At 34.8% G+C, this 27746-nt stretch overlaps 4 protein-coding genes and 1 non-coding gene across 17 annotated transcripts; 4 read left to right on the top strand and 1 right to left on the bottom strand.

Annotated features, from left to right (window-relative positions):
• The first annotated feature begins 223 nt into the window (after positions 1-223).
• On the top strand, positions 224-5183 carry LOC103484251 (uncharacterized). Its single transcript, XM_051088496.1, has 4 exons — positions 224-1329; positions 3050-3438; positions 4073-4279; positions 4706-5183. The coding sequence occupies exons 2-4, from the start codon at positions 3181-3183 to the stop codon at positions 4988-4990; spliced, it is 750 nt and encodes a 249-aa protein (XP_050944453.1). The 5' UTR covers positions 224-1329; positions 3050-3180; the 3' UTR covers positions 4991-5183.
• A 239-nt stretch (positions 5184-5422) lies between these two features.
• LOC103484252 (uncharacterized) lies at positions 5423-9176 on the top strand. Of its 9 annotated transcripts, none has more exons than XM_051088493.1 (12): positions 5423-5648; positions 5872-6108; positions 6392-6518; positions 6620-6676; positions 6772-6834; positions 6909-6977; positions 7085-7177; positions 7831-7935; positions 8003-8080; positions 8355-8483; positions 8610-8715; positions 8795-9176. In XM_051088493.1, the coding sequence occupies exons 3-12, from the start codon at positions 6411-6413 to the stop codon at positions 8839-8841; spliced, it is 855 nt and encodes a 284-aa protein (XP_050944450.1). In that variant the 5' UTR covers positions 5423-5648; positions 5872-6108; positions 6392-6410; the 3' UTR covers positions 8842-9176. The 9 variants fall into 9 exon arrangements, with proteins under 9 accessions (XP_050944450.1, XP_050944449.1, XP_008439452.1 ...); XM_051088492.1 differs by having other exon boundaries at positions 5423-5745; XM_008441230.3 differs by having other exon boundaries at positions 5446-5648; positions 8791-9176.
• A 3545-nt stretch (positions 9177-12721) lies between these two features.
• Positions 12722-22845, top strand: LOC103484249 (protein NARROW LEAF 1). 5 transcript variants are annotated; one of them, XM_008441225.3, is made up of 7 exons: positions 12836-13463; positions 13564-13709; positions 14119-14631; positions 14873-15016; positions 18635-18875; positions 19426-19926; positions 21975-22845. In XM_008441225.3, the coding sequence occupies exons 3-7, from the start codon at positions 14137-14139 to the stop codon at positions 22409-22411; spliced, it is 1818 nt and encodes a 605-aa protein (XP_008439447.1). In that variant the 5' UTR covers positions 12836-13463; positions 13564-13709; positions 14119-14136; the 3' UTR covers positions 22412-22845. The 5 variants fall into 5 exon arrangements, with proteins under 5 accessions (XP_008439446.1, XP_050944443.1, XP_008439448.1 ...); XM_008441224.3 differs by lacking the exon at positions 13564-13709 and having other exon boundaries at positions 12722-13463; XM_051088486.1 differs by lacking the exon at positions 13564-13709 and having other exon boundaries at positions 12831-13463; positions 13781-14631; positions 21981-22845.
• Positions 22846-24034: 1189 nt separating this feature from the next.
• On the top strand, positions 24035-24136 carry MIR167F (microRNA MIR167f). Its single transcript, NR_120780.1, has one exon. It is a non-coding gene; the product is annotated as a microRNA MIR167f (primary transcript).
• A 695-nt stretch (positions 24137-24831) lies between these two features.
• Positions 24832-27619, bottom strand: LOC103484246 (cytochrome c6, chloroplastic). Its single transcript, XM_008441218.2, has 6 exons — positions 27476-27619; positions 27283-27397; positions 26495-26598; positions 26130-26161; positions 25320-25383; positions 24832-25243 (listed from the first exon to the last, which is right to left on the bottom strand). The coding sequence occupies exons 1-6, from the start codon at positions 27542-27544 to the stop codon at positions 25118-25120; spliced, it is 510 nt and encodes a 169-aa protein (XP_008439440.1). The 5' UTR covers positions 27545-27619; the 3' UTR covers positions 24832-25117.
• Positions 27620-27746: the final 127 nt, after the last annotated feature.

The following is a 27746-nucleotide window of genomic DNA, read 5'->3' as shown; positions in this document are numbered from 1 at the left end:
GGTTGTTAATATTGGATAGGGTAGTAGTAGAGAATGGAAAGAAATGTGAAATTTTGAGTTTTGATGTAGAGGTGGATAGAATGGAAAACCAGAGGGACAGCGGTAAATGTAAAACCCAAAACCAGAGTGGTATTTCATTCGTTGTTCCCAAAGAGGTAAAATAAAAAGGGGGAATACGAATACCCGTGGGCCGAGTCCACGGTTTCCTTTCAACACCTAAAACCAAGATTTATACTTTATTGCCGACACCCTCACTCTACTTTCTTTATTCTTTTTCAAAATAGACTCCCCATTTTACTCCTTACCAATTTTCAATTAAAATTTTAAGAAAACACAAAGTTTATTTATAAAAATTCTTTCAAACCATAGGATAAACTAAGAGTTGGGCAACATATCAGATATTGAGTTGTTATTATTATTATTATTATTATGCAATCTGCGTTTTATTTATTGCTATTCTTTTTTCTTTCAGAAAATAAATGACCTGTTTCTTTCTCTTGGTTCGCTTTTAATTGTAACAATATTGCTATTTTTGTTAAAATTGTGAATTTACGTGCAACAATTTAAAGTTTTGGAAGTTCTTGAATTAGGCTGAATCCGAGCTTCAAATACTCAAACCTTTACCATTTGTGAAAGAATAATTATATTTTTATTATGTTATTGCTTTGCTAATATGAGAAATTAGGGCTAACGTAGGTAAAAGATTAAGATAATGACCATCTCTAATCACCAACTAAAAAAAGAAAATTGAATTTTATACAATTTAAACACTTCTTCTTCTTCCTCTTCTTTTAGCTTTACAAATATTTAAAATAACGCTCTAACTCATATTCGGAAAAGATTTGAAATTAAGACATTTTCAAATGAGTAAATATATAAATGTTTATTTCACTTTAGGGGGGAAATTGTATCGAATATTCTTTCTCCAATTACAAAGTTAATTTTAGACTGAAAATGGCATAATATATATGAAGTTGAAGACATGAAAATGGATTGTTAGGTTAAATGGGCATAATGGTAAATACGGAAGAGGAAAGGGGAAGAAACGGAAATGGCGAACAGAAGTTTACATGGAGAGTTCAGCCATTGGTTTTCTCAAACATGGGACAAAAGCTATGCGAAATCAAGCTCCTTCCATTGTATAAGTTTCCAAACCTTTTCATACCTTAAACTCCATTATATATATATATACATATATCTATCTTTCTCTCCCGCCTTGCCTTCTTCATCATTGATTCAACCAGCGTCCTGCTGAAGTTTTTTGCTTCTGATTACATTGTGATTTATACCGACCGACCACTGCAAAATTTTCATCCTTTTGGCTTCTGGGTATGTTTGTCCACCATCTTATTCATTCCATGCACTCTTTTGTTGTTATGAATATTGCGATTTTGATATTGAGCTCTTCTCCATTTTCTTGACTGAATCCGAGCTTTCTCTTTTTCCTTCTATTGAGAAATTTTATCTGTAGTCGGTTATTCAATCAGACTGACAAATCATTGCAACGTTGTCTGTCATTCCAGTGATCTGATTGTTGTTGTTCGCTTGTTTGTTTTTCTGAAGAAAGTCAAACTTTGTTTTTTTTTTTTCACATTTGTAATTGTTTTCATGAAGAAGATTATAAGTCGATGACGAACATTTTGATGCTTCACAGTGAGTTATCGACTCTGTTTCTAGCTCTGAAGTGAAGCTAACCTTATTCATAGCCTTCGTGTTCATTGATTAACAGTAACCTTTGTACACTCTGTTTCTGCAACTTTCTCTTTCTCGATATCTCCCCGTATTTTTGGCTAAATATATCCATAAAGTATCGCGTGTGATCTTTTAATCTTGTTCCTATTCTTTCTACATTTTTAATTTTCTTTTAACCTATTAAATATCTTCAATTGAATCCTTGATGTGAAATTTGATATGAATTGAAAATTAAGATGGTTGGTTTTGCCAATCTTTGTGTATTGGAAAAAATGAAATACTTTTAAATTTTTACCTGCTACCCGAATCTTATCTCCTTTCTTCCGTCGATTGAACTCTTTCCTTCCCTCCTCTTACTCTCTCGATCTTCGAAGACCCCTCTGTTCCACGCACTTATTCAGACTCTCTCTTATTGCCTCAATGTCTCTCACATTTGATCTTTTTCAGTCTCTAGCTCTGTCCTTTCTTATTTTGATTTGTTCAAGTAATGGTCAGGGAAAAGATGAAAAGGAGTCAAAATGGGTACTTTGACTGTTATGAAACTCCATAGAAGGACTGCGTTGAAATACAATGACAAAGTAGGGAGTAAATAGAAAGTTCTTAAAAAGAGAAATGAGATTGAAAACTAGGGATTAACAATTTACACAAGACTTGGAGTTTTTCATTCTCAGTTAAACGTCTCTAAATTAATGGACACTGATGTCGGCACCAAGAAGTTTGAAGGTGCAGTACTTTAGTATTTTGCAACACCCTGATAAAACACCAATAAGACGTGTTCTTATTCAATTGATATAGACCTCACTATTACAGAGAAGAATTGATGAATATCAATTCTGAGATGAAAATGCAGAAATTAACTAAGAACAAGTAAAATACTACCCTCTCTGCCTATTCTCTCTCAAGGAAGAGTGCAGAAAAAACTACCCACAAAACTCATCTCCCTTTTCTTCCCTCACCAACTTCCTATTTATAACCATCTAACTGCCTACATAACTAATAACCCTTATACCCCTACCCTATACTAATCTAGGTATCTGACACACACCCCCAACAAATTCAGTGCAATGCAGGTAAGCAAATAGATATTAACTAGTAAGCTACAGTAAGAACCTTAATATATCGTTTGTTGGTTGATTAAAGAGAATACTTTGAGATACTTTAAGTTGTGCATGAAGATCAAAGAGATCCACAAACTACCTGGTATTGGAGTTTAAGAATTTTGCAATTGACTCACATATATATACTTGTCATTTTTTTTTTGCCTATCGGTCAAATTATATCTTTCCTTATTGCTCATCACTTAAGATGGTGCTTTCTGTGTATCGATAACCTAAGGTTTTAATTTACTTAAATGCAGGACTTATAGGTCAATGCGGTAGCTGGCTGCTTGGTTGGAGTCTGTTGTTAGCTGGGTTTTCCAGATAAAATTCCATTACCAGCGATCGTTAATATCATTCACTTTGGGACTGCAACATTTTCTTAATTAAAATGTCGCTCTTGTCAAAGTTGCGCTGTATCACCATAGATGTTACTGGTACATTGTTAGCTTACAAAGGGGAACTAGGTGATTACTATTGCATGGCAGCCAAATCCGTGGGGCTGCCATGCCCTGATTACAAGCGTGTGCATGAGGGCTTTAAGTTAGCTTACAAGGAGATGGCAAAAAATTACCCATGTTTTGGATATGCAGCAAAAATGCCTAACATCATTTGGTGGAAAACTTGCGTTAGAGATTCCTTTATCAGGGTAAGAAATTGATATAGCCGTCTAGACATACAGGCATGACATTTTGCAGCGAAGTAGATTCACAAATATACTCATCCACTTACGGATTTAGCATAGGCCAAGGAGGGTTCAACCCCCCTCATCTTTATGCTCCTTATTACATATATATAGAAAACTGAATTAATATCCATTCCAGAAGTTAGCTAAGTGGAAGTTAGCTAAGTGGTAAAGCTGACTCCTTGTATTTTTTTCCAGATTATTTTTTTTTTCATCTATAAAGCCCCCGTCAAAAAGAGGTTATGGATCCGCCACTGTACTCATCAATATTGAATTTTTGCATAGCATGCAGTGAATAGTTCTAGATTCATAGAATCACGTTTGTTAGAATTTTCTTTCCACATTCGCTTCAAGCAGTTACATTTGTAAGCATTTTCTCTCCACTCTCTTCAAGCGATCACATTTGTTAGAATTTTCTCCCCACATTTTGTTTTAAAGGCATAGACAGTTTGAGTCAAACCTGTTGTTATATCATATGTTGAATGGGGGAAAGAAACATTAATTGCTGGCTCAGAATTGCAAAAACCTGCAGACTACAATTTGGGCATCACTGGGAAATTTTTTTGACATGAAAAATCTTGTTTTATTTTACCATTAGGCTGGATATGATTATGATGAGGAGACTTTTGAGAAAGTGTTTAGACGTATATATGCATCCTTTGGTTCATCTGCTCCTTATAAGGTGTTTGAAGATTCCCAACCATTCCTTAGATGGGTGCGTGAGCAAGGTCTTATGGTTGGCATCATTAGTAATGCAGAGTACCGGTACCAGGATGTGATCCTTCCAGCCTTAGGCTTGAATCAGGTATGCCTTTCTTTTTCTTCTTTTTCTGTGAATGTAAATCTAGATTTTGGTCTTACGATGAGATGGAGGCGACTCCTCATAAATGCATTTTTATGTAAAATTCAAAGCACTCTTGAAAATGGCATTAATAAGGTGCTTTGGAAAGTCCTTTTAAGTGGTTTTGTAAGTACTTTTAGAATTTTCAATACCATTACCATTTTCATTTGAAGGACAAACGATGGGATAGGATAGATGTGAATGCATTTGGCCATAATATATTTCTGTTGTTTTACAATGATCTTATTCTTTCTGATATTAGTATATTTTGTACAAGTACAACACTGAGTAGTGGGTAGGGGTACTCTATTTTGTTAAAGAGTTCTATTCTTCCTGAATACACTAGCAAGATGTGCTGATGGATGGATATTGTGCTTAATGACTGTTCAGGGATCGGAATGGGACTTTGGTGTATTCTCGGGTCTCGAGGGTGTGGAGAAACCAGATCCTAGAATCTACGAGATTGCGATTGAGAGGGCTGGAAATATAGCACCAGAAGAAGCTCTCCACATTGGAGACAGCTTGCGAAAAGATTATCTTCCTGCAAAGAGTGTGGGAATGCATGGTCTATTGTTGGATAGATTTAAGACATCAGATGCTGAGGAATGGAGGAAATCTGGGGCAGTGGTGCTTCCCGATCTGGTGGCTGCTCGAGATTGGCTTCAGAATAACTGATTTGTCATGTTAAAAACTTAAGATATGGGCCACCAAAGTCATATGCTCTATAAGGCGCTTCTCTTCTTATAAAGAAAGAGAGAGAGAAAAACAATGTACTGTTAATTTACATACAAGGATAATCTTGATTGAAATCATGCATCCAAGTGGATGAAGCATTAACAAAATTGGCAAGAAATTGAGGAGAGTGAAATGTGAAATGGCTAACAAAACCACATGAAAGTTCAACTTCATGGCTGGCTTGCTGATTTTTGAAAACTTTGGGAAATGTTAACTACAGTTGATTACTAAATTACAACAGTTTTGAAAGAATTAACATTATGTTTGGCCACTGGATTAGATTAATAACCCTAACCCGTAAATTGGTGTTTGGGGAGTAGTTGGTTCTTAAAAAGTCCAAAGTTAAATCTTAGATATTTAGCTCATAAAATTATTTTATCTTTTCTTGTATAGAAATTAAAAAGAAAAATGGGCAATTTGAAGAAAGAAAAGAAAAAAATAGTCAATATGGTTGAGTTTGAAAAGAAATTTCCGCCGTCATTCATTTATGTTTTGAAAATGATATAGTCGTTTTTTGTTTAGACAATACGACGACCATCCCCTCCGTCATCACCACCGCTCGCCAGATATTATTTCCACTGGCCAATGACAACATGATGTACGCCACGGCTCTTCCGATCTTGCGTCATTCTTGTTTTCTTTCCATCTCTTATGAACACGGCTACACCTCCCGAACATTCAACTGCCTGAAGGAGGCTGGATTCTTATACTCGCACTTTTGTTTCACTTTACAATCCACCTTTTTTTTTTTTTTTTTTTTTTTTTTTTTTTTTTTGTCTTGAGTGTGTATGTGTGGTTTTTTGACAAAATACTTGCTGCAGAATTCTTCTATTGACGCTGATCTCTTCGATAATGTGGGAGGTTCTCTGCTGAAGTTCTGAATTTGCCTTCCAACTGTTTGATGAAATTCCCCTTTGAGTGCTGCATGGGTTTTGCGTATAAACATAGATTCAGATAGTCCTATTTTACACGTAGTTAAGAAGAATACCTCCCTTTTTCTTTTTCTTTTTCTTTTTCCGGCCTGCTCCTTGGCTTTGAACTTTGAAGTGAAAGTTCAGGTGAGATATGTATATTCATCTCAAATATGTGCTATTTTACATATTAATCAGTTTCCAAGTGAATGTGCTGGATACATTACCTTTACTATCTCATTAATTATTCAATGGGTTTTGTCTAGAAACTAATTTCAGTAGTATGCTGAGTTATAGGAGTTTATTATGATTTTCCGAAGTAAAAATTTGATTTCTATGCTTAAGACGTTCTCAACCATCTTTGTTTTATAATACCTGTCTCAATTCCTAGCCTTGCTTGTGTTATGACATTGCATACAAACATGTATAGGCGGGAAGACGGAGACACCATGAAGAATAAGGAAAACCCCGAGCTTATAGCTTTCCTCGAACAACTTCCTCCAGTAGAGTTCTGCTGCATATATGGTTCGACTCTGCATCCAAATAATCACGATAAGGTTTTATTTGGGTTTCTCCTTCCTTTTCTCTGGACATATACTATTTCGTACTTATAACTGCAAATTTTCTTTTTAATTGGATTCAAACTTTGGATCGGCAGTCAAAAATGGTTGACCTTATTCTTGGCGTATCTGATCCTCAAAAATGGCACGAAAAGGTACAATCTTAAGAAGTCCTTACAGTTTTAGTGTGCTAACATGATTTGGGAATGCATTATTTTTACTAACTTATTTTATTCATCCTGCAACGTAGAATATTCGATTAAACAAAGACCACTATGCCTCGTGGATGGTGTACCTTGGAGGGGGGAAACTGGTAATGCCGTTCTCGGTCCTGAATTTCCTTCTATCTCTGTCCCTGGTGGCTACTTCTCTAATTGATTTGATTAGGTTACTAAAGTTGCAGATGCAATTGGCGTTGGAGTACATTTTAATCCTTATGTTATGTGGAACGATAAGGTATTTGAATGGGGGAAAAAATTGTATTTTGATTTCCAACCTCAAAAAGCTTATGGTTTTGTGTAATCTGTACTTACCAAACCTTACTGCATAAGCATTTTGTACAGATGCTTAAATATGGGGTTGCAAGGATGCATGATTTAATACAGGACATACAATATTGGAAGACATTCTACCTCAGTGGCCGTTTGCAAAAGCCGGTTTGTGTATCCTAGGAACTAGTATATTGAAAAATAACTACTGTTCTTACATTTTCAAGGAATAATTTGCTCGTCAGAAACTCAGAAAGTATATTTTCCTCAGACATCTAACCCTCCTTGAAAACAGATAAACAAATATTTCGTAAGAATTTTTCATGAATGGGTGAGGTACAAGTACTAAAATAGTGAGAATTAAAGCGTCAAACAAATATTTCGCAAGGATTTTTCATGAATGGGTGAGGTACAAGTACTAAAGATAGTGAGAATTAAAGCGTCAGATGTAGATGTACCTTATGATTTGTTCTGGCTTCTTAGGAGAATCACATGTTCATAGGACATAAGCGCTCCTTAGAGATAATTTATCCCAATTTCTATTTTTTTCACTACTTCCAATCATGTAAATTAGGAGTGTTAATTAACTATTAGGAGATGTATTTCATTGGAAGATCCTCATCGTGTTTTTACATTCTCACCTATTGCCAGTGGTTTATTGATGTTGGGAATCGCAACTTTCTGTGTAAATTGAATTGTATAGGTTCAGAGAGCTGCTCCTTCGCTCTCTCTCTCTATATAGCCCTAATTTGAGCAGTGAAAATGGATGGACCAGTTGGCTTTTTCCCCGTCCTCTCTAAGGAATTTAAATTTTGTTGCAGGTTAATATACTGGTGGATTCACTGGATGTTCAACAGCTTAACTCTGTTAATCTGAGGTCTGCAGTATCTGCAGCCCTCCTCCTTCTGCCACCCAAGTTTACTGAGGTTGTCTTCCTTTTTTATACTGCACCTCTGTAATTTGTGAACTTACACTTACCTTTAATTTGTGCAGGTTGAATTGTATGCTAAAATATGTAGCCTTTCATATATGGGTGATTTGCGTATGCTTTTTGCAGAGGACAGAGATAAGGTACATAACTATAAGTTAACTTGCTTAGGTTGTAGCAAAATAAGTGCAACTTTTAATATACTTAATAGCATCGGCTTACTTTATGCTTGCCTTATAATTATTATGTTGTAAATGTGTTGAAATATCTTATTTGCTTTACAGATAACACTAGAAATATTCTATTAATTCTAGGACTAAATTATATACATTCAGTTGTCAACATAGATTTTTGTCATTTCACTATTTATTATCACTAGTTGACTCATGCTACAATGTGACGTTTCACCTTCTGTAGGTTAACAAAATAGTTCGAGGGCAGTTCCCGTTGTTCCAGTCAATGTACCAACCTTGTCTTGAACAGTACAAAACAAAAGAGTTGTTGCAATTCTCACCACATGGAGATGATCAAGCAAATATTTCCCAGGTTTGTTGAAATTTAGTAGTTGTATTAGATTGGTAGTTCGCTGTGGTTGTAAAAATAGAGGTAAACAGTAAAAATGTTACATACATTCATATGGTTTATGTTTACTAAACATGCCTCGTAAAACAGGATTGTGGGTTATCAGCAACTGAGTATTTAGTTTCGTCATTACCAACGACGGTCCGGAACACAATGGGGTTAAGGCTTGGGGAGAAGAGAAGTTTGAGTGGACCTGGTACAATTTCGTTTGATCATTGTACTGTTACTGTGAACTGACATCACCTAAAACATTTGTCTGTCTTGGAAAAAGGTAGAGTCACAGGCAGAAACCAAGTGTTGGTCCAGTCGAGAAAAGAGGTAGCGGATTGCATGCAGAGGGTTCTGAGACGAAAGGTGATGGTTTCAAGTGCAAGACAGGCGGTATCTGGTGTATTGGCTGTAGGCGGTGCTAAGGCGGCCAAGTATCTTGCAAGTAAAATATGCAAGGCCTGGAGATCCTGGAGATGAAGGTGAACTCCTCGTAGCATGGGACCATTTTGGTATAGTTTTTGTTTCTAGTTTCGGCTTTCTTTTTAATTTTCAGTTTTCAGTTTTTCCTGCTTTAAGAATGAATTTTTTTGCATTTATTTCTGATTTGTAATCTGAATACATGAAATTAAAAAATAATAATAATAAAAAAAAATAGATGTTTGTTTAGTAGTGTTTAGCTTTGGAAATTTTTCTTAAAATGAGAAGAAAAACATAAAAAGAGTAGTATAGAATATATATATTGTATTCTATATACAATTTGTTATTTGCAGATAAGAAAATGGAGCCTTTCATTTCTCTTTTATAGAAAAGATGAATTGGTCTGACTTTATGAATTTCTTTGTTCGTGTTTATTCTGGTTTTAAATTGTATGCATTTGTATTCGTGAATTTTTCTATCTTCACTAAGAAAATGCAATTTATATAGAAAAGAGGTTGGACCGATGAGATTGGACCTAGCCCAGTGGGTCCTCACTTTGTTGACTATTCATCTATGATCCAATTGGACCAAACTAGGTTGTTCAATCTACGACGCAAACACCCTGTCATTATTAAAATTCATATTTTTTTTATTTTATTTCAAAAACATGTCAATTTATAATTAAAACTGCCAAATTCTATGATTTGTAGTTTGGTAAATAACGTGACGACCCATTATTTGTCCAAAATTTATTATTCAACCTATCAAAATTAAAGAAAAAATGATAATAAACCTTTTTAATAATTAATTATGGAAAATATATATTTTAATGGAAAATTTTCAAAGTAGAGAAAATTGATCAAATATTTACCATTGGTACTGTAAATAATTTTGTCTTTCAGCCATTTTTTTTCTATGAAGTGTTTGTTTTTTTCTAAAAAAATAAACCTAAGGGAGAGAGAAATAAGTGGGTATATTTCCATTTTCTCTAATACTTTTGAATGACTCTACATAGGTATTTTCATTGTACTTAAAAGTATTGAGAAATCATTCTAAAAATATTTGTGATGGTCTCATTATAAGGTCCATTGCATATGTTTGGTAAAACCATGTTAGTAAGGTGGACGATTTTTTAGTGAATTGATATCTATTATTAATGTCATTTTTATTTTAGTTGTATTTTGTTTTAACTGTTAGAGTTATAATAATTTTTTTAATTCAATCGAACAAATCTACTCTTTTTTTTTTAGTACAACAACAAGAAATAGAAGAAAAAAAATACACATACCTACTACACAAAATTCTTAACGGATCAAAATCTTATTGAGCAAAAATATAAGTTTGAAAATACGTTGAACTTAAAATAATCTGTTGCTTGATGAAAGTAATTATGATGTCCATAGGATGAAAGCAAGCATACTTCAAAAAGGAGTTTAATTGCACTGTATGATAAAATCAATTGAATCATATTGGAGTGTGTATATATATTATATATAGTTTGATGGTGTACGGGCAGATGCTTCAACCTTGGACCTTCAGAACAAAAGCGTAATATCTTAAACCCATTTCAGTTTCACTAATGTTTGAAAAATATCTTTATTAAGTTGGTCTAGTTAACCACAAAGCCAACTAAAATTATTTCAACTAATCAAAATATCTTAAATATTTACTACATTTAATGTTTGTAAAATATAAATTTGGTCCCTATACTTTAGAAAAAAAAATATATAATTATAGATATTATGGATTAAAGGGTCATGATTTCATCATTGTGGTACAATAACACCAAGTAGTTCTTAGGTTTTAGTTCATATGATATAAACTATCTACCAAAGTTTTATATGTCAAATGTAAAAATATGAACTAAAGTCTTAATTAACATCTTTCTTCCAAACTATAGAGATGTAATTTGTAATTTGATGCAATTTATACTATCAGTCAAAAACGAATATTGATAGCTTCATCAATGTTTCCTTTTTCTTTCTTGGCTCTATCTCTCTTTGTTAAAATTGTAAATATGATTGTTAGGAAATCTTTTTGTGAAAATTCTATCACCAACAAAATATAATTTAAAATAAAGAATTATCCAAATAAGTAGTGAGGATTTAGTTAGGGGTATTTAAAAATGAGCACCCAAACAAATATTGAAACCTTTCCGTTTTGAGTTACAATGTTATAATAATAAGTTGTGGAATATTTTAAAAGTATATTATTATATTTAAAAGTGAAAAGATTCCAATAACGTACAATTCGTAATAATAATAATAATAATAATAATAATATATATATATAAACATTTGATGAGTTACAAGAGGTATAATTACAGTGGACAAAAAATGAATGGAAATGCATATATATATATATATATATATATATATATATATATATATATATATATATATATATATATATATATATATATATGAGGAATTAAATGATTAGTTTATTTTGAAAACAATGATCTTGATGGCCATTTCTCCAATAATGATTTTGATTAATTAAATGATGCATAATAGTTATTTAATTGGATGTGAAAAGAACAGATTATGTGGTGGACCAACACCACATATACCACACATTCATCTAATAATTGCATCGTGGAAAAACTTTTTCCACGTCTCTCTCCCATATCATATCCTTCTTCTTATGCAATTTATATTTATATATCACATCCATCTTTTTGAACGGTTGATATTAAATACAACCTTTATTATTTATTTAGTATACACAATCCTCCAAATTAAATAGAAGACATGTCACACCTTAATTAACAACACCTTAATTAACATCAACCTAACGAAAAAGCATGAAACTTGGAGGAAAAGCTGAATCCATCGAGATTTTATTTGGAAATTAAAGGTCGGTTGATCTCTTGAAAGTGCATTATAATACATGTGAAAATAGAGGATGCATTATGTGTATTTCATAATTTTGTGATGGTTAATTATTTCATAATTGAGAGAGAGATAGTATGGACGACAAAAAGTGAAGATAAAGAGACAATATGTGATGGGATAGGAGGAAGTGAGAGAAACTATCCATGGCTTCCTCTTTTCTTTATTGTTATTCTTCTTAAATAATAAAAATCACATATACTTTTACAAAAGCATGCTACATACATATGTTCTGTAATACATACATACATACATAAATAAATTTTGTCTTTTTTCTTTTGAGAAATTATATATAATGATTTTCTTTAAGGTTATTACTTTTCAGTGAAAAAATTATGAATTTATTAAAGCCGACATACTCCTCCCCAGATTACTGACTACTAAATATAGAGGCCTAATATGTGTAATGCGTATATGATATACCATGCAGGAACGACTAAATTTTGAATAATACTCCTAACTTTCTGGTTTGCCTAACAAACATCTCTAACAAACTACTCAAATATTTTCTATTTTTCAAATTATTTTAGGGTGTAAATATTTTGTGTTTTGTTATGTTTTTTTAAAAGATTCCTACTAAAAACTAAAATTCTAAGTTAAAATTATAATTTAAATTTACATTCATATATATATATATATATATATATATATATATATAGAGGTATTTCGATGCATATTTTCATATTTTGGTAGGCATGATATCCACAGAAGAGGTTAAATTTCACATTTTCAAAATTTACCCAATATTATTTTATAAAATATTTTAATTATAATATATTATCTGGTTGAGAAAAATAACATATAAAATAAAAATAAAATAAATTGTATTCAATTTAAGAAAAATCAAATTGAAAAGAAAAGAAAAACTTAAATTACATAAATGAATAAATGAGAGAGAGAGAGAGAGAGAGAGAGAGAGAGAGAGAGAAGAGCACCGAGAAAAATGGGGTATGGTGGAAATAAAATAATAAAATGGGTTATAAGGGTGTGCTACTTTTGGGGAGCAGATACAAAGGGGCCCTAATTCCCTCTCTATTTCCCATTTCCTCCTCCACCAAACTTAATACTTAATATCAGTGGAGCCATCCATCTCCATCTCCATCTCCATCTCCATCTCCATCTCCATCTCCATCCAGTTCCCTAAACCCTAATTAATCTCGTCCTCCATTTACACCATTTCATACCCCAATTCAATTCTCTTCAAATCAAATACATTCTAAAGGAAAAACTAAAAAGGCCTCTTGCCCTTTCTTTTCTTTTTACTCTCCAAGTTTTAATCTTCTTTCTCTTTTATTTTCTTACTATTATAAAACTAAAAAAGAATCACATATCACTTTCTCTCTCTCTTATTAGTTATTGCTTTTTTTCTTCTTATTTACTTATATTTTCTGGAATTTGGGTCTTTCCAAACTTTCAATTTCAGAGAATGAGAATGGTATCACTATCCACCATCACCATGGTTTCATATTTTCTTCTTCAACCTTTAATTGCAGAAATAAGTGACCTTTTCCCTTTGACAAAGTGATTCTTCTCTTCTGCATACTAATCTCCATAGGGATGATGCCAAAACTCTCTGCTACTGCTAGGGCATGAAAATCCTTCATTCCTTTCTTTCCCACTCCTCCATCACTGCTGCTGATCGGTGAGTTCTTTTCTTTCTTTTTTCTTTTTTCTTTTTTTCCCACTTTTCCCAGTTCCCCTCATATTTCCTTACCAAATTCATTCATTTTCTCATCCTTTAGACTCTTTATCAAACGGGTCTTTGCTGCCTGCATTTTCCTGCCTCGCTTACATTCTCCACTCACTCCCATTCTTCCCTGCCTCCTTCTAATTTCTAATTCTATTTCAAAACTCCTGAACTCATGAAAGCCTGAAGATTTCCCTATAGGTTTGTAAACACTACCAACCCAATTCAAACGTTTCTAATTACAATTTCGTTTTTCATCTTTTCTTTTACAGATTGTTTTATTAGACTCAGCAATTGTGAAAGTGGGCAATTTTGGGCTTCTCCTATTATCTTCTTTCTTGCATATGTTCATTTCTCAAATGTAATTCTGTAATGGTCTGCATTTTCCCTGACCGCATTTAGTTGAGTTGGGAGGTTCAATTTGTTTGGATATTTGCACGCGGCTTACTTCTTTTTATATACGATTTCCCTTGTCTCTATGTTCTGCTACCACTGTTGAATGTATGCATCTGCAATGGGATCATCTTATCTTTCTCTCTGTGCAATAACTTCAGTGGGATTTGATACGGTGAATTTTCGTTTCTAAGAGGCCTTCATTCTTTTCTCATAGTCATTGGAGAGCTGAAAGATGGACAGGACAAGACTGGATTTAACTTTTCATCATTCGGTATCAACACAATCAGAGGAATCTGCCTTGGACTTGGAAAGGAACTATTGCAGTCATCTTCATTTGCCTTCATCAAGTCCATCACCCAGCCAATGTTTTGCTCCGGGTAGTCAGCTGTCTGAGACCAATGCTGCTTATTTTTCATGGCCCACTTCCAGCCGTTTAAATGACGCTGCAGAAGATAGAGCAAACTATTTTGGGAACCTTCAGAAAGGGGTACTTCCTGAAATTCTGGGCCGGCTGCCCACTGGGCAGCGAGCTACTACTTTGCTTGAGCTAATGACCATAAGGGCATTCCATAGCAAGATCTTGCGTCGTTTTAGCCTGGGAACTGCAATAGGATTCCGAATCCAGAAGGGTATGTTGACAGATATCCCTGCTATTATTGTCTTTGTTGCACGCAAAGTTCACAGGCAGTGGCTCAGTGATGTTCAATGTCTACCTGCTGCACTTGAGGTTGGAAGCTCAACATATCGAGTTTTTTTTCTTTTTTTTTTACCTCCGTTAGAGGTTGTTTCCTGACCTTGGTACTACCTTTGAAAAATCATTTTTGCTATTATATCATAGAAGGATCACTAATGTCTATACTTCATGTGAGGCCCATAAATTTATTGGCCTTAATATCTTTTCTAATTTTTGGTTGGTTCTTTCATTCTTTTCCTTCTCAATTTTCCCCAAAAATGATCACTGGGGTCAGGGACCTGGAGGTATATGGTGCGATGTTGACGTTGTGGAATTCTCTTATTATGGTGCTCCAGCAGCTACACCTAAAGAAGAAGTATACACAGAGCTTGTTGATGGCCTGAGGGGAAGCGATCCAACTGTTGGTTCCGGTTCCCAGGTGCCTTTTCCCCCTTTTCAAAAAAGAAAAATTCTTGTATACATGATTGTTAACTGTCTAGGAAAATGGTTTTCATAGTTGGTTCGTTAAGGACACTTTCTGTATCTTATTTTCTTTTTAATGGATATGGCTGTTAGAGTTAACGTAAAAACAAATCTACTTTATCATTGGGGCACATATTTTAGTACTTCATAGAATTTGTGGCTCTTTATGGTTATCATTGAAGAGACATATTTTTTTAAAAATCTAAAATACGTGTCTCTATATTGGTATATTAGTACTTCTTTATAGATAAAACATGTAGATTTAACATAAAAAGAAAATACACCTTACTAAAACATACACACAGTGGCTATGACTTGAGCTAATACTAAAAGAAACACCCCCCCCCCCCCCCCCCCCCCCATTCTTATGTTAAAATATTTTTCCGGAGTCGTGCTAAGCATGTTAGTTTGTAAAAAAGATTCATAAATGTTTTTTAGTGTGCGGACAGGTGTTCGTGTGTGTAGGCATATTCATGTCCAACAACCGTTAGACACACTTTGCTAAAAATAAAGCGTCCGTGCTTCGTAGGTTCAGGTTTCACTGGATGCTCTTTAGTAATTTGTACCTAGAATAAGATTGCTTTTGGATCAAACGACTGTGTTTAGTTCTATATGAGGATGCTATCAAAGTTTCATAAGAATAAATAATGTTCATTGTAATAATGAATCTGTTTATTACATCATTTTATATAAAAATTAGGAGCTTTTTCAAATATGGTAAAACGAACCAAAATATATAAAAAAAAATATAACAAAATTTCAGATTTTATCGATGATAAACATTGATAGAATTTGAAACTTCGCCATATTTTGAAAATATTTGCAGGAGTTTTGTCATTTACATTACTTTTTCTAAAAGTTAAGTTTATATTTTTATAAATTAATTTACTGCTTTGGTATCATTAAGTTAATACATTTTTATCAAATTTCAACGTTACCTATTGAGTATTAATTTAATTTAAATGTAGTAGCTAATTTAATTTACTTATTATTATTATTGATAATAAACAAATTTCATTGATGAATGGGCTTAAAATTAATAGGAGTAAGTGTCAGGTCTTGGGTATCAATTGCGAGGGTGATAAGCTTTTTAGATGGACGAATTTGGTTGGTTGCGAGGTTGGTGATTTCCCTTCTTTGTATCTTGGTCTCCTTCTTGGAAGGAATCTGAGTGCTATTTCTTTCTGGGATGTTCCTTTGGAGAAAATCAGAAAAAGATTAGCTTCATGGAAGAAAAAGTTTTTCTCCAAAGCTGGGAGGGTGACGCTTATCAAATATGTTATGAGTGCCTTTCCCATTTATAAGCTGAGGGTGATGCTATCAAATATGTTGCTGATTTCGGTTTGTAAGAGTATGGAGAAACTCACGAGAGACTTCCTTTGAGATAGAGTGGCAGAAGGAGAGGGGTCTCACTTGGTTAACTGGGAGGTTGTGAGAAAATCTGTGAAGGGGGGAGTAGAGATTGACAATTTAAGGTTACGCAACAAAGCTCTGTTGGCTAAATGGCTTTGGTGCTTTTCCCTTGAGCTCGAAGCCTCATGGCTGTAGATTATTGTGAGCAAAAATGGTCCTACCTACACACTGTAACCCTTGGAAAGATATTCCTCTCCTTTTTCTATTTTGCGTCGTGCATTGTGGGAGAAGGTAAGGAAACATTTTTCTTAGGAGGATCATTGGGTGGGGGATTGACCCCTCTCTTTGACCTTTCCTAGATTATACCATTTGTCTTCTTTGAAAAATTGCTTGGTGTCTGATGTTTTAGTTTGGTTTAGGAAGTCTGTCTCTCTCCTTTGGTTTTCTTCGAGTGTTGTCCGATAGGGAGTCGACGGATGTGGCTTCTCTTTTCTACTTGATAGAGGGTTTTGACTTTAGAATGGGGAGAAGGGATGTTCGGGTTAGGAGCCCTAATTCAACAAAGGGCTTTTCTTGCTAGTCTTTCTTTAGGATTTTAGTTGACCCCTCTCCCACTGTTGAGTCAGTCTTCGATGTTTTATGGAGGTTAAAGACTCCTAAGAGTCAAGTTTTTTGTTTGGCAAGTTCGGCTTGGCTGCATGAACTCAGTGGATAAGGTTTCGAGAAAGATGCCTTTATTAGTGGGTATTTTTTTGTTGTATCCTATGTCGGAAGGCGGAGGAAAGCTTGCATCACTTTATCTGGATTGTCCTTATGCGAGATCGATTTGGATCCTTTTTTTGCAGGAGGTTGACGTTTCATTGGCTTGCCAGATAAACGTTTGCATGATGATCGGGGAATTCCTCCTTCACCTGCCTTTTAGGGAGAAAGAGCGTTTTCTTTGGGGTGCTGGGTTGTGTGCTGTGACTTGGGATTTTTGGAGTGAGATAAACAGTAAAATGTTTAGGGGTGTGGAGAGGGACCCTAGTGAGGTTTGGTCGTTGGTGAAGTTTCATGTTTCTCTTTAGACTTCGTTTTCAAAGGTTTTTTGTAATTATTTTATAGGCAGTATTTTACCTAGTTGGAAACTAGTGGGGTTCTCTTTTGGGGATTGTTTTTTTGGATGTCCTTGTATTCTTTCATTTTTCTTCTCAATTGTTTCTATAAAAAAATGATTTGACATCTCATTATAAACTATATTTTAGGCTGCTATTCTGGAACAATATTTCTATAATCATATATATGCGTGCTGAAGAAAATTCTACATGATGAAACTACTCCGACAATGTCTTGTATATCTTGAAATTTATTATGACAAAAGCTGGTGCTGTTAGGAATGTTAGTGCAGTCTTTTATTAAAATGGGAAAACGGATTTGACCTGTCGTCAGATTTGCTCAGTATGTACACAAAAATTCATAAATTGTAAGGAAAAATGAATAGTTTCATTAGCTATTGAATTTGGAGATTTACTTCATCAGTAAAATTATTAAGAAATATCCTCCAAAGCTAGTGTGTGGCAACATTTTCCATCAACTTTATGCTAACTTTTACAGTAAACCTGAGTACTGCCTCCAATAGTTTGTAAATAATCTCACTCTATCACTATCAGAGTAGTTCAGAAATAAATTACCCAATGTAATCTAACGATACTGTGGTTTCATAAGGTGTCAGCTACCTTTAAACACAGTGCACATAATATTCTGATATTAAAGGTCACGTGTTAAAGTTTAGATGAATTTAAATCTCCAGTGGCAATGGCATGAAGATTAAAGGTGATCTTAACCATTGAAGAAATGCTGTTGTCGCTGCTGCAAATTTTTGTTTTACGATTAACAGTTTTGTTTTTCAAGATTTCTTTTCAAAGTTGATATAAAAAGCATTCGATGGCATTTGACCAAACCTCACTTATGTTGAATTATGTGCACCGTTAATGAAGGTGGTTATCCATTTGTCTTCTTTCCTTATATCTATTCTGAATCTCTTAGATTAGATGTTTTCTGTGGCAACTTTTGAGATAGAATGATCAAATAATTGTCCGCTTTTGAACCCCCTTGGACTGCTTGTCTGGATTCACTCAATTTCTTGCTTCCTCGTATGTTCTCTATCAAATGTTTTTCTTATATCTTATTCATATTTCTTAGCTTGTGGTAATTGATATTATGTAATGACTTCGCTTCGTAGGTTGCTAGCCAAGAAACTTATGGGACTTTGGGTGCAATTGTAAAAAGCCGGACAGGAACCCGGCAAGTTGGTTTCCTTACAAACCGGCATGTTGCAGTTGATTTAGACTACCCTAGTCAGAAAATGTTTCATCCCTTGCCTCCCAGCCTTGGACCTGGTGTATACCTGGGTGCTGTGGAGAGAGCAACGTCGTTCATCACAGATGATGTCTGGTATGGCATCTTTGCTGGAACGAATCCAGGTAATAAAAATAGTGTATTTTGACATACACCTCGGCGTGCTTGAAATTCTGCTTTTCTATCTTTTCTAGTGTAGTGGTTTAGATCGCTGCTACACCATGGCCACTGAAATCCAACATTTGTTTAAGTTACTTAATATAGATTCCCCATTCATATCTTAGAGGGCCATCGTGAGTTGTACAACAATCTTTCTCTCTCTTTCCTTCTATCCTCTTTTATAAAATTTGTGCAACTTATTCTTTTCACTGTTTTCTTTCTCCATTTTTTTTCCTTGTGTGACATGATACCGATACCTTACTTAAATATGACAGCAGGTAACTTAACCAATAACTTCATTACCACTAAGCCATGTTCTTCTTTTCATTTAAAACCTATGAGCATGTGGTTAATTGATTTTATGGCAGTCGAAGGCTATCATTAATTAATTGGGATGTTTTGGCTGCTGCTTTGGTTTGAGTGTTCACTTTCATCATGTTTCAAGACTTCTTTACTGGTATGTATATTATATGATGAACTCTGTGCATATACGATGCCGTTTGGTGTCTCCTGCAGAAACATTTGTGCGAGCTGATGGAGCGTTCATTCCATTTGCTGAAGATTTTAACATGAATAACGTCGTTACATTTGTAAAAGGGGTTGGTGAGATTGGTGATGTCAACAAAATAGACCTGCAATCCCCAATCAACAGTCTTATTGGACGAAAGGTGATCAAGGTTGGAAGAAGTTCAGGTTTGACCAGAGGGACTATAATGGCATATGCCCTTGAGTATAACGACGTAAAGGGGATTTGTTTCTTCACTGATTTTCTTGTTGTTGGAGATGACCAACAGACGTTTGACCTTGAAGGTGACAGTGGAAGCCTTATTCTTTTAACTGGTCAGGATGAGGAAAAGCCACGTCCAGTTGGGATTATTTGGGGAGGAACAGCTAATCGAGGTCGACTGAAATTGAAAGTTGGTCAGCCACCAGAGAATTGGACCAGTGGAGTTGATCTTGGACGCCTTCTTGATCTCCTTGAGCTTGATCTTATTACTACAAATGATGGTTTACAAGGTTTGGTTATCTTAACCAATCAGTAGAGCCATTTTAGACTTGTGGTTATTTTTTAAATTTTACAGCGTTTTTTTAACAAACTATTAGGTTGCCTGCGTTGATTGTTGAGCATGATAAAGCTGATGAAGTTTTGGTGTTTGATCAAATTATCACAGAAATAGTTTATGTAGTCTTTTCCAAGTCATAGACATTAAGTTTTTTTAAGTTTTATCCCACATATATATTTAGTTCTGGTCTGATGTCTAGGGTTTGACCTTGGATGGTAGATAGCCCCATTTGGTTGGGGACAGAAAACCTAGACCAAATGGGACTAGTATATGTAAGGTATAAACCTTTTTTGTAATAACCATAAGGAAACCTTTCTTCGATATATGAAATGGAAGAAAAGAAGTTCAAAGATACAAACTCCTCATAATTGCCGAAGAATAAACAAAAATAAAAAGGATTACTAAAAGCTAAAAAGGTACCAAAACAAAACAAGGGAACCGAGAACAGCCAACTAACAGCAGTAAAAGCATAAAAAACTCTTAAAGAGATCTAGACAAAAGCTGAAAATTTAATGGGAAGGTCCTCAAACCATTGAAGCTACAAACAGAAACAACACAAACCAGCTTAAAACATCACGCCAGAGAAGAAAGAAAAAGCAGCAACTGCCCAGAAACGCACAAATAACAGAAGGCCAAAGAAGAAAACAAACAACCAAAAGCTGTATCAACGCCAAACTCAACTCTGAAGAAAACTACAAGAAGCAACAAGTTCGCCCAAAAACTAAAAATCAATGAGCAAAACAAACGGCAGACAACCACCATTTCCCAGCCATAGAAAAATGCACTCCAAGAAGAAAAGAACAAAACCAATGGCCGAAAACCCAACATAAATGATCTCATATTTCAATGCCACATTTCCTTAGGAAGGAAGACAACTTTTCGTTTTCATCTAATGTGTTGATGAGAGGGGGAGAGGAAGACTGGCTTCTTTAAAGGTGAATTAATAGCTTCAAAATCTTCATGATAATGAGCTTCATCAAACAGCTTTTCATGGCCTTTTAACAATTGGAATATTGAACTCCAAATCATTACTATTAAGATTTAAAACGGAATTCTTGTCTGACTTCTTCATCCAAAAAATTTGACTTTTTGATGACCTCATTTGTTGAGCCAATAAAGCCCTTAAAAAGAATGTTATTCATGTTGAAGGGTATAAGATAGGTTGGGAATTGGGATACTGAAGGCTCCTTATTTGAATAAGAATTAAAAAGGCCCAGAAAATGGAAAAGAAAATTGAGGGTGCATCTATCTTCAATTAAATCATAATTTTTTTCCTATAAAAAAATTGTAGTTGTGGGCTTTGTCTCACACTGAATTTGGGAAAGTACAAATCTTCTTCTTATTATTTTGTCTTTATTGAACATTATGCACTTATCGTTCATAAAAATTATAAAATATCTTAATAGCATTAGCATGAAAAACCAATATAACAAAGGATGAATTCTCTGTTTCTGACATTTAGTTCCGATCAAGGGGCGGGGGTTTTTTTTCATGGGAAAACCAAATAGGTTTAGGGGAGTCTTGAGGAGATCGAGCAAGGGATGGGGTTAACTCCCTGTTCATGCCCTGCTCTAATCCCACACCCATGGATGAATATCCAACAGTTGTTTGTTTACAAGTCAATATATAAACCCTGTCCTTTGGAAGTCATGGTTGTCTTATGGGTTTCAAATCAATGGAAGAAATCTTCATGTGTGGGTTATCTGGTTTTGCATTTTCTTGATTGATCCATCTGTCATAAATTCTCTAATATGTTAGCATCTTATATTCATAATTGCACATGATTAGAATAGTTGTGTAGACAGAAAACGATTGCTCATTTAGAATTGTGGTAACGATGTTAACTGTGCCATAGCCCAGGAACCTTCCGTATGCACCCATGAAATAATTAGATGCAATGAAGTTGTTGAAACTTGAAAGCTTTTTGGGTCTGGCAAACATTTTATATCAATCATTCCTTTCTGACTTGGGTTTTTTCACCTCATTTTATGACTAATTAAGCTGCAGTGCATGAACAAAGGAATAATTCAGTTGGAGGGATTGATTCTACTGTTGCGGAGTCCTGTCTTGATCGGATGCCATTAAAATATAGACTTAAAGAGAACTCTGAGCCGCTTGGTTTCAGTGTCCAGCAAATTTCTCCTGAAGGTGAATCCTCTCAGGGGATGATCTCACCTTTTAAGCATGCTGGCTTTCACATAGAAAATGGATATGAGGTGACTCCGAGCGTCGAACTCCAATTCATACCAAGATTAACCAGCAACTCTCCACTGCATCAGAAGAACAAAGAAAACCAAGAGTTGAAAAATCTGTCGGCCCTGAGGACTGGCTATGATAGTGAGGTATCCGTTTCACTGCAGTTGGGTGAGCATGAGCCAGAAGCAAAGAGAAGGAAGCAGTTGGATTGTCTTTCTAGTATCAAAGAGTCATCTTCATGAGTGAGAAATAAGATTATAGATTCAATTCGGTACTGAAAATTGAAATAAGTTTAACTGGTTATATCTCCGTATTGGGTTCGGATCATTTTGCCACCTATTTAGCTGTAAAAACTGGGACTGCCATATTATAAAGATTGAAGCCTCAAGGTGAGAGAGTTGCCATTCTTTTAAATGTTCTGTGCAGTGAAAGGTTTGAGGTTAGTTTTCATTTCATACAACATATTGTGGAAGAAGGGTATCTATGCCGGTCCACAGCATCTCACTTCCAATTTACCTGGACCAACTAGGCTGGTGAAGTCCTTGTACCGTAGCTACTTTCTGAGGGGAGAAAAGTTCACATATATATATATAAAGTTATATAAAGTTATAAGAAGCAAAAATGAAAAATGTTACAATATATTTGGAACCCAATAAAAGAGTCCCCTTTTCGACAAGGTTAATGTTGCTGCCTCTTCTGAATTGTTATTCTAAAGCCATTATTTATAACGTGTTGGCTTTGTCAATGAAGGTGTGGTGTATTGATGTTCATTTCAAATGTATGTCTCATGGCTTAGAAAAACATGTCATTACAGCTGAAGCATGACAAAATTAGTAACCAAGTAAAGAAAAGCACGACCAGATTAGCCCATGAAATGCGATCACTTTGGTGGGAGCTGATAATTCATAATATATAATATTCAACTAATATCTGATAAATTGATGGACAAAGATTCTGTTGGATAGCATAGTTCCGGGAGATTACCATTATGCATATAGAAGAAACGATAACTCAGAAAAAAAAAAGCATAGATGAGGCAGTAGTAAGCAAGAAGCGTATTAAATTTGTCTCTAGGAAATTTGTCCATAGATAATTATTCACTCTAAAAATAGATTAGAAATGAAATGACATTTGAGGTTTCGGATTATTGTGCATCCCCCTCCCACCTGCTACGCTTGGATACCAACGTTAATCAACGAAAGATTAGTCAACTCTTTTGATCTTTCATAACACGTTACAAAAGCATGCGAATTGGCAGTAGCAACCAAAGCCTAATTGTTTATGTTCAAATGGGAAAAAGAAAAATGAAAAAAAAAAAAAAAGATGTTTGTTGTCTGTTGTCTGTTACATGTTTGTCTATTGTCTGCTGTCATTTCATGGAATTTTCAAATACCAAAAACGATACGAAATTATTAAGACAGAAAAACCATCTTCTTAGTCTCAAAGGCCAAACCAGATTCCAAACACGCACCAACCTCAGATTTCATGCCACTATCCTTTGCAACCCTGCTGGCTTCGAAACATTTTTCTATTTCTGCAATAGCTGATTTCGTATTCACATGGATCGCCACTGAATCACACCACCATATAAATACAGCTACGGTCAAACACCTACTTGTAATTGAGTTTTGTATATCACCTCATCAATTGAACAATATGATGATAATGGGATTGGACAAGACGCTCATGGGTCAGGAGAAAATAGCTGTAAACCGCATCAGAAAGCTGTATTATATATAAACTACTATCCAACCTCCGTCCCAAATCCCAAGTACAAGGATAGACGAGAGAGTAACGAGAAAGCTTTGGATCTGAAGTAATTTGTTTGTATCTCTCCTTCTTTGTGTCTGTAAACGATGTGTTGGTTTGAGAGGTTGAAGCTGCCAGCATGATCTGAGGAACGCTAAAACATTTTGTTAAAGATTGGTTTCTTCCATCAGGTCATCTTACAGCTTCAATCATTCAATCACCAACACTATTGGTATCTGCCATCACATGCACCCTTCAAAGGATATTGCCCTTGCTCCCCAGTCCACAAAACCAACTTTTTCAGATAAGTCAATCCTATTCGTAACCTTTTTTAATATTGCTTTTGGAAGATTTTCGTCTTTTGTCAAAATTGTCTAGTAACACACTTGCATTTGGATCACTTCGGCTTCTGATTATGCTCATTCTCAAATTTTTGGTAAGTCAATCTTATTCATTCTGAACACACTACTAATAAGGAGAGCTATTGATAAACCCACCTCATGTTATGTCCATGTAATGTTCCTCATCATTTTTCTCATCTTCAACCAACTTCTCTAGTAATCAATCCATCTCAAATTTGCTAAGGAGAATGTTGAATAAGAACGATACAAAAAGTGCCTCACAATATAGTTTTTACTCTTCAAATTGGCATATACATGTATATTCATGTACTTCATTTGCATTTGAGATTAAGTTGATTATTGACCTTGTCTTGTGATCAATTCATGTCCAATACCGATGTATGGATACTGCTCGCTTTTAAGAAATACATGAATACAGTGCTTGAACGTTGCTGCTAGTTATCAAAAGGATAACAGCTACAATCCATCCTATCTTTTCAGTTGTCATATTAGCTAGAGATGTGCCATCTACATATGTGAGGCCATCAATTCGGATAAGAACTAGGCGAATATTAACTGGTAAGACTTCAATTTCATACACGAAGCATACATTAGCATTTGGTAAACAAGGAAAATAATACGTTGCTGCTAGTTATCAAAAGGATAACAGCTACAATCCATCCTATCTTTTCAGTTGTCATATTAGCTAGAGATGTGCCATCTACATATGTGAGGCCATCAATTCGGATAAGAACTAGGCGAATATTAACTGGTAAGACTTCAATTTCATACACGAAGCATACATTAGCATTTGGTAAACAAGGAAAATAATAGTCTGGCGCAAAAATCAATATCCGTCTATGGGTTTGGCCACCCCCGATCTGCCTGTATCTTTACAAATTTTGCCAGAAGCCTAATTTCTTCCTCCTGCAAACGTGGACCAAATGTGCACTGACCCCTTGGTTTACAGTTCTCACCAAAACCCTGAAACGCATCGTGTTGATATATATAAATATAAATTTCCGCGGTTATAGAATAAGATTAACAAATTATCACTTACAGGCATTCTTCCTTTCCCATAATATGTAATACGGTAGATCTCCTCTTCGGCATCAGCTCCATTTCTATACAAAGAACAATTAACCAAAACTTTGAAGATTTTAGAGTTCTAGAATGCTTTTTCTTCGTCTTTAATTGATAGAAGATGGCTTTTAAACTCTAGAACTAAGACAACAAACAATCATTTATTATCTTTCAGATTTGTTCAATCACCTCACAAACACAAGTGGTAAACATATTTCAAGCATATGGCTCGGCTGGATATAGAGAAATTCTGAAAGCTCTAGTATTTGATCTGGACTCAACATAAAACTGTATTGATTTTTTTTTTAAAATAATATTGTTAAAGGCGTGCATTATAAATTAACGACCTTTCTAAATTGGCAAAGTGTCGGTGTTTGGACACTAAACCAATTTAGGTGATTGTGAAGTATCTGTTTTAATTTTATGTGAAAGAAAATCGGTTCATAAGCATATTTGCTTGATTTACCCCATTTTTAGGTTAAGACCATGTAAATTAATTGGGCCCTACCAAAATGTTTATATAACAATAGATAGAGCTATTGCCCTTACCGATGAATCTACAATCTTTCTTCATCTATAATATAATCAATATAAGACTATGGCCACACTTGTACAAGAAAAAGAAGTAAACAATTATCTTTTTTAAATCGAATATATAATTAGAAGATAAAGTAGATCTGTGTTCTAATACCTCATGATACTAGTAGGCAGTGATACACGCACATTGGGCTGAGATCATATATACTGATTAAAAACCTTAATGTTTTCTCAAGTTCTAGAAGATTACCTTTCGAGATCACTTGAAAAGAGTGTGGCACCCTAGGAAAGAGGAAAACAAAAAGTCAGTTACAGAAGCAGCTAGAAATGTTCCACAGAAAGAATAGCAAAAAGGAAAAAAGAAAAGGGAACCATCAACTTCAAGTTCAACATATGGAAGATACATGTAAGATCATAGAATGATCAATAAAAATTCAGAATCAAACAAATGAAACAGGTTTCAGGGAAGACACTGATGTTGGTATTGCAAAACAAACAAACAGGATACGATTCTAATTAAAACAGTCAGAAAAGCATGCTAATATTAGCATGAACTAACTACTAAGATGCTTATCCAAATTAAAGAGTAGTGTAAGGAGAGATAGTAGCAATAACGGGCTGAATTATGTTTCCCCCTCCATCATGGCAGCCAATGCAAGCTTGATTAAACAATGCACCTCCTCTTTCTATTTCTGTCGTTTCGGCGAGCACAAGACATCCTGTTACATAAATTACACGGACGAAAGCAAGTCAGGAAATAGTATAAACAGTTGTATATCAATAAGATCTTTGATTCGCGTAAAGAGAAAGCAGAGTCATTTGATGGTTGGTCTTAAGGCATTTGTGATACCTCAATCTGTCTTAACTTTCAAATAGAAACATTTGCTTGTGAAGTCAGGGGTAAGAAATAAAAAATCAATTATGGAAACATCATTGTTTAGAGAGATTTATGGAAATTATTTCTCAAAAATGGGGGGAAAATACGCGAATGCAAATTTTACTGAACGGAAATTAGTATTAACATGCATTTGTTCCCTAATTAAACAAGTAATGTAGAGTAATTTTCGCTTAATGGGATATATGCATAACCATGACAATACACAAAGAACGAATAGAAATCGTTTCACATTTTAGGAACACCAAGAACAGTATTTAGGCTTCCAATTGTAAATCCACGAATCGACAATCCAGAATTCATGAGCATGCATCTGTTTGGCGATATAAGTTTGGGAAAAAAAAATGACAAAGATTCAAAGATTGAGGGTAGTAAGGATTTGAGAAAATCCAGAGAGTCGGAAGAATATGATGATACCGCTTGAGTAAAAAATAAGAATAGGTTTGTTCGACAACGTAGGTTTAGAGCGGTTAAGAAATAGTGAGTTATGCAATGTGTATGAGTGGACCTGGGGTTTTGTTGAGGGGGGATAATGGTAGAAGCAGCGCAATCAAAGGGGGAGCCAAGGTCTGAAGAATCTTAACGTGTGTACGAATTTGACAAACTATGGTCCGTCGGTTTCCCTGGTTGGCTTGGAAATCTCAGTTTGCAGCAGGGAGAAATACATAGAGATAAAAAAAAAAAAGGAGAGAGAGAGAGACATTTAGTGGGAAGGAATGAGGGCTACTGATAGGCCCAACAAAATCTGAAGTTACGGAGAGAAGTTGCATCTTCTTCGTCTCTGATGCCGCGATGCCGGAGCTCTCGTCGTTGCTTCTGGGATTTGGGGGCTGGCGGGTGATTTGTTGGATGTGTTAGCCTTAACCCTTTATTATTTAAAAAAGAAAAGAAGAGAAAACCCAAACAGTCGTCATGATGTGACCAATTTTTACTAAATATTTTTCAAATTAAAAAAAAAGGGGAAATTTAGCG

The sequence above is a fragment of the Cucumis melo genome, chromosome 8, assembly GCF_025177605.1.
Source record: "Cucumis melo cultivar AY chromosome 8, USDA_Cmelo_AY_1.0, whole genome shotgun sequence".
NCBI lineage: Eukaryota > Viridiplantae > Streptophyta > Magnoliopsida > Cucurbitales > Cucurbitaceae > Cucumis > Cucumis melo.
This window is presented reverse-complemented; position numbering and strand designations above follow the sequence as displayed.

Bases quoted from the DNA above. Each gene is read 5' to 3' on its own strand.
- LOC103484252 (XM_008441228.3), top strand. From the start codon at position 6,366: ATGACATTGCATACAAACATGTATAGGCGGGAAGACGGAGACACCATG. The intron at 6,677-6,771 runs GTACAATCTTAA...CCTGCAACGTAG, and splicing joins CTCAAAAATGGCACGAAAAG to AATATTCGATTAAACAAAGA. The intron at 7,178-7,830 runs GTTTGTGTATCC...ATTTTGTTGCAG, and splicing joins GTGGCCGTTTGCAAAAGCCG to GTTAATATACTGGTGGATTC.
- LOC103484246 (XM_008441218.2), bottom strand. From the start codon at position 27,544: ATGCAACTTCTCTCCGTAACTTCAGATTTTGTTGGGCCTATCAGTAGC. The intron at 27,398-27,475 runs GTCTCTCTCTCT...CAAGCCAACCAG, and splicing joins CTCATTCCTTCCCACTAAAT to GGAAACCGACGGACCATAGT. The intron at 26,599-27,282 runs GTCCACTCATAC...TTTATGTAACAG, and splicing joins CCCCCTCAACAAAACCCCAG to GATGTCTTGTGCTCGCCGAA.
- LOC103484249 (XM_008441224.3), top strand. From the start codon at position 14,137: ATGGACAGGACAAGACTGGATTTAACTTTTCATCATTCGGTATCAACA. The intron at 14,632-14,872 runs GTTGGAAGCTCA...CACTGGGGTCAG, and splicing joins GTCTACCTGCTGCACTTGAG to GGACCTGGAGGTATATGGTG. The intron at 19,927-21,974 runs GTTTGGTTATCT...TGACTAATTAAG, and splicing joins TACAAATGATGGTTTACAAG to CTGCAGTGCATGAACAAAGG.
- LOC103484251 (XM_051088496.1), top strand. From the start codon at position 3,181: ATGTCGCTCTTGTCAAAGTTGCGCTGTATCACCATAGATGTTACTGGT. The intron at 3,439-4,072 runs GTAAGAAATTGA...TTTTACCATTAG, and splicing joins TTAGAGATTCCTTTATCAGG to GCTGGATATGATTATGATGA. The intron at 4,280-4,705 runs GTATGCCTTTCT...ATGACTGTTCAG, and splicing joins CAGCCTTAGGCTTGAATCAG to GGATCGGAATGGGACTTTGG.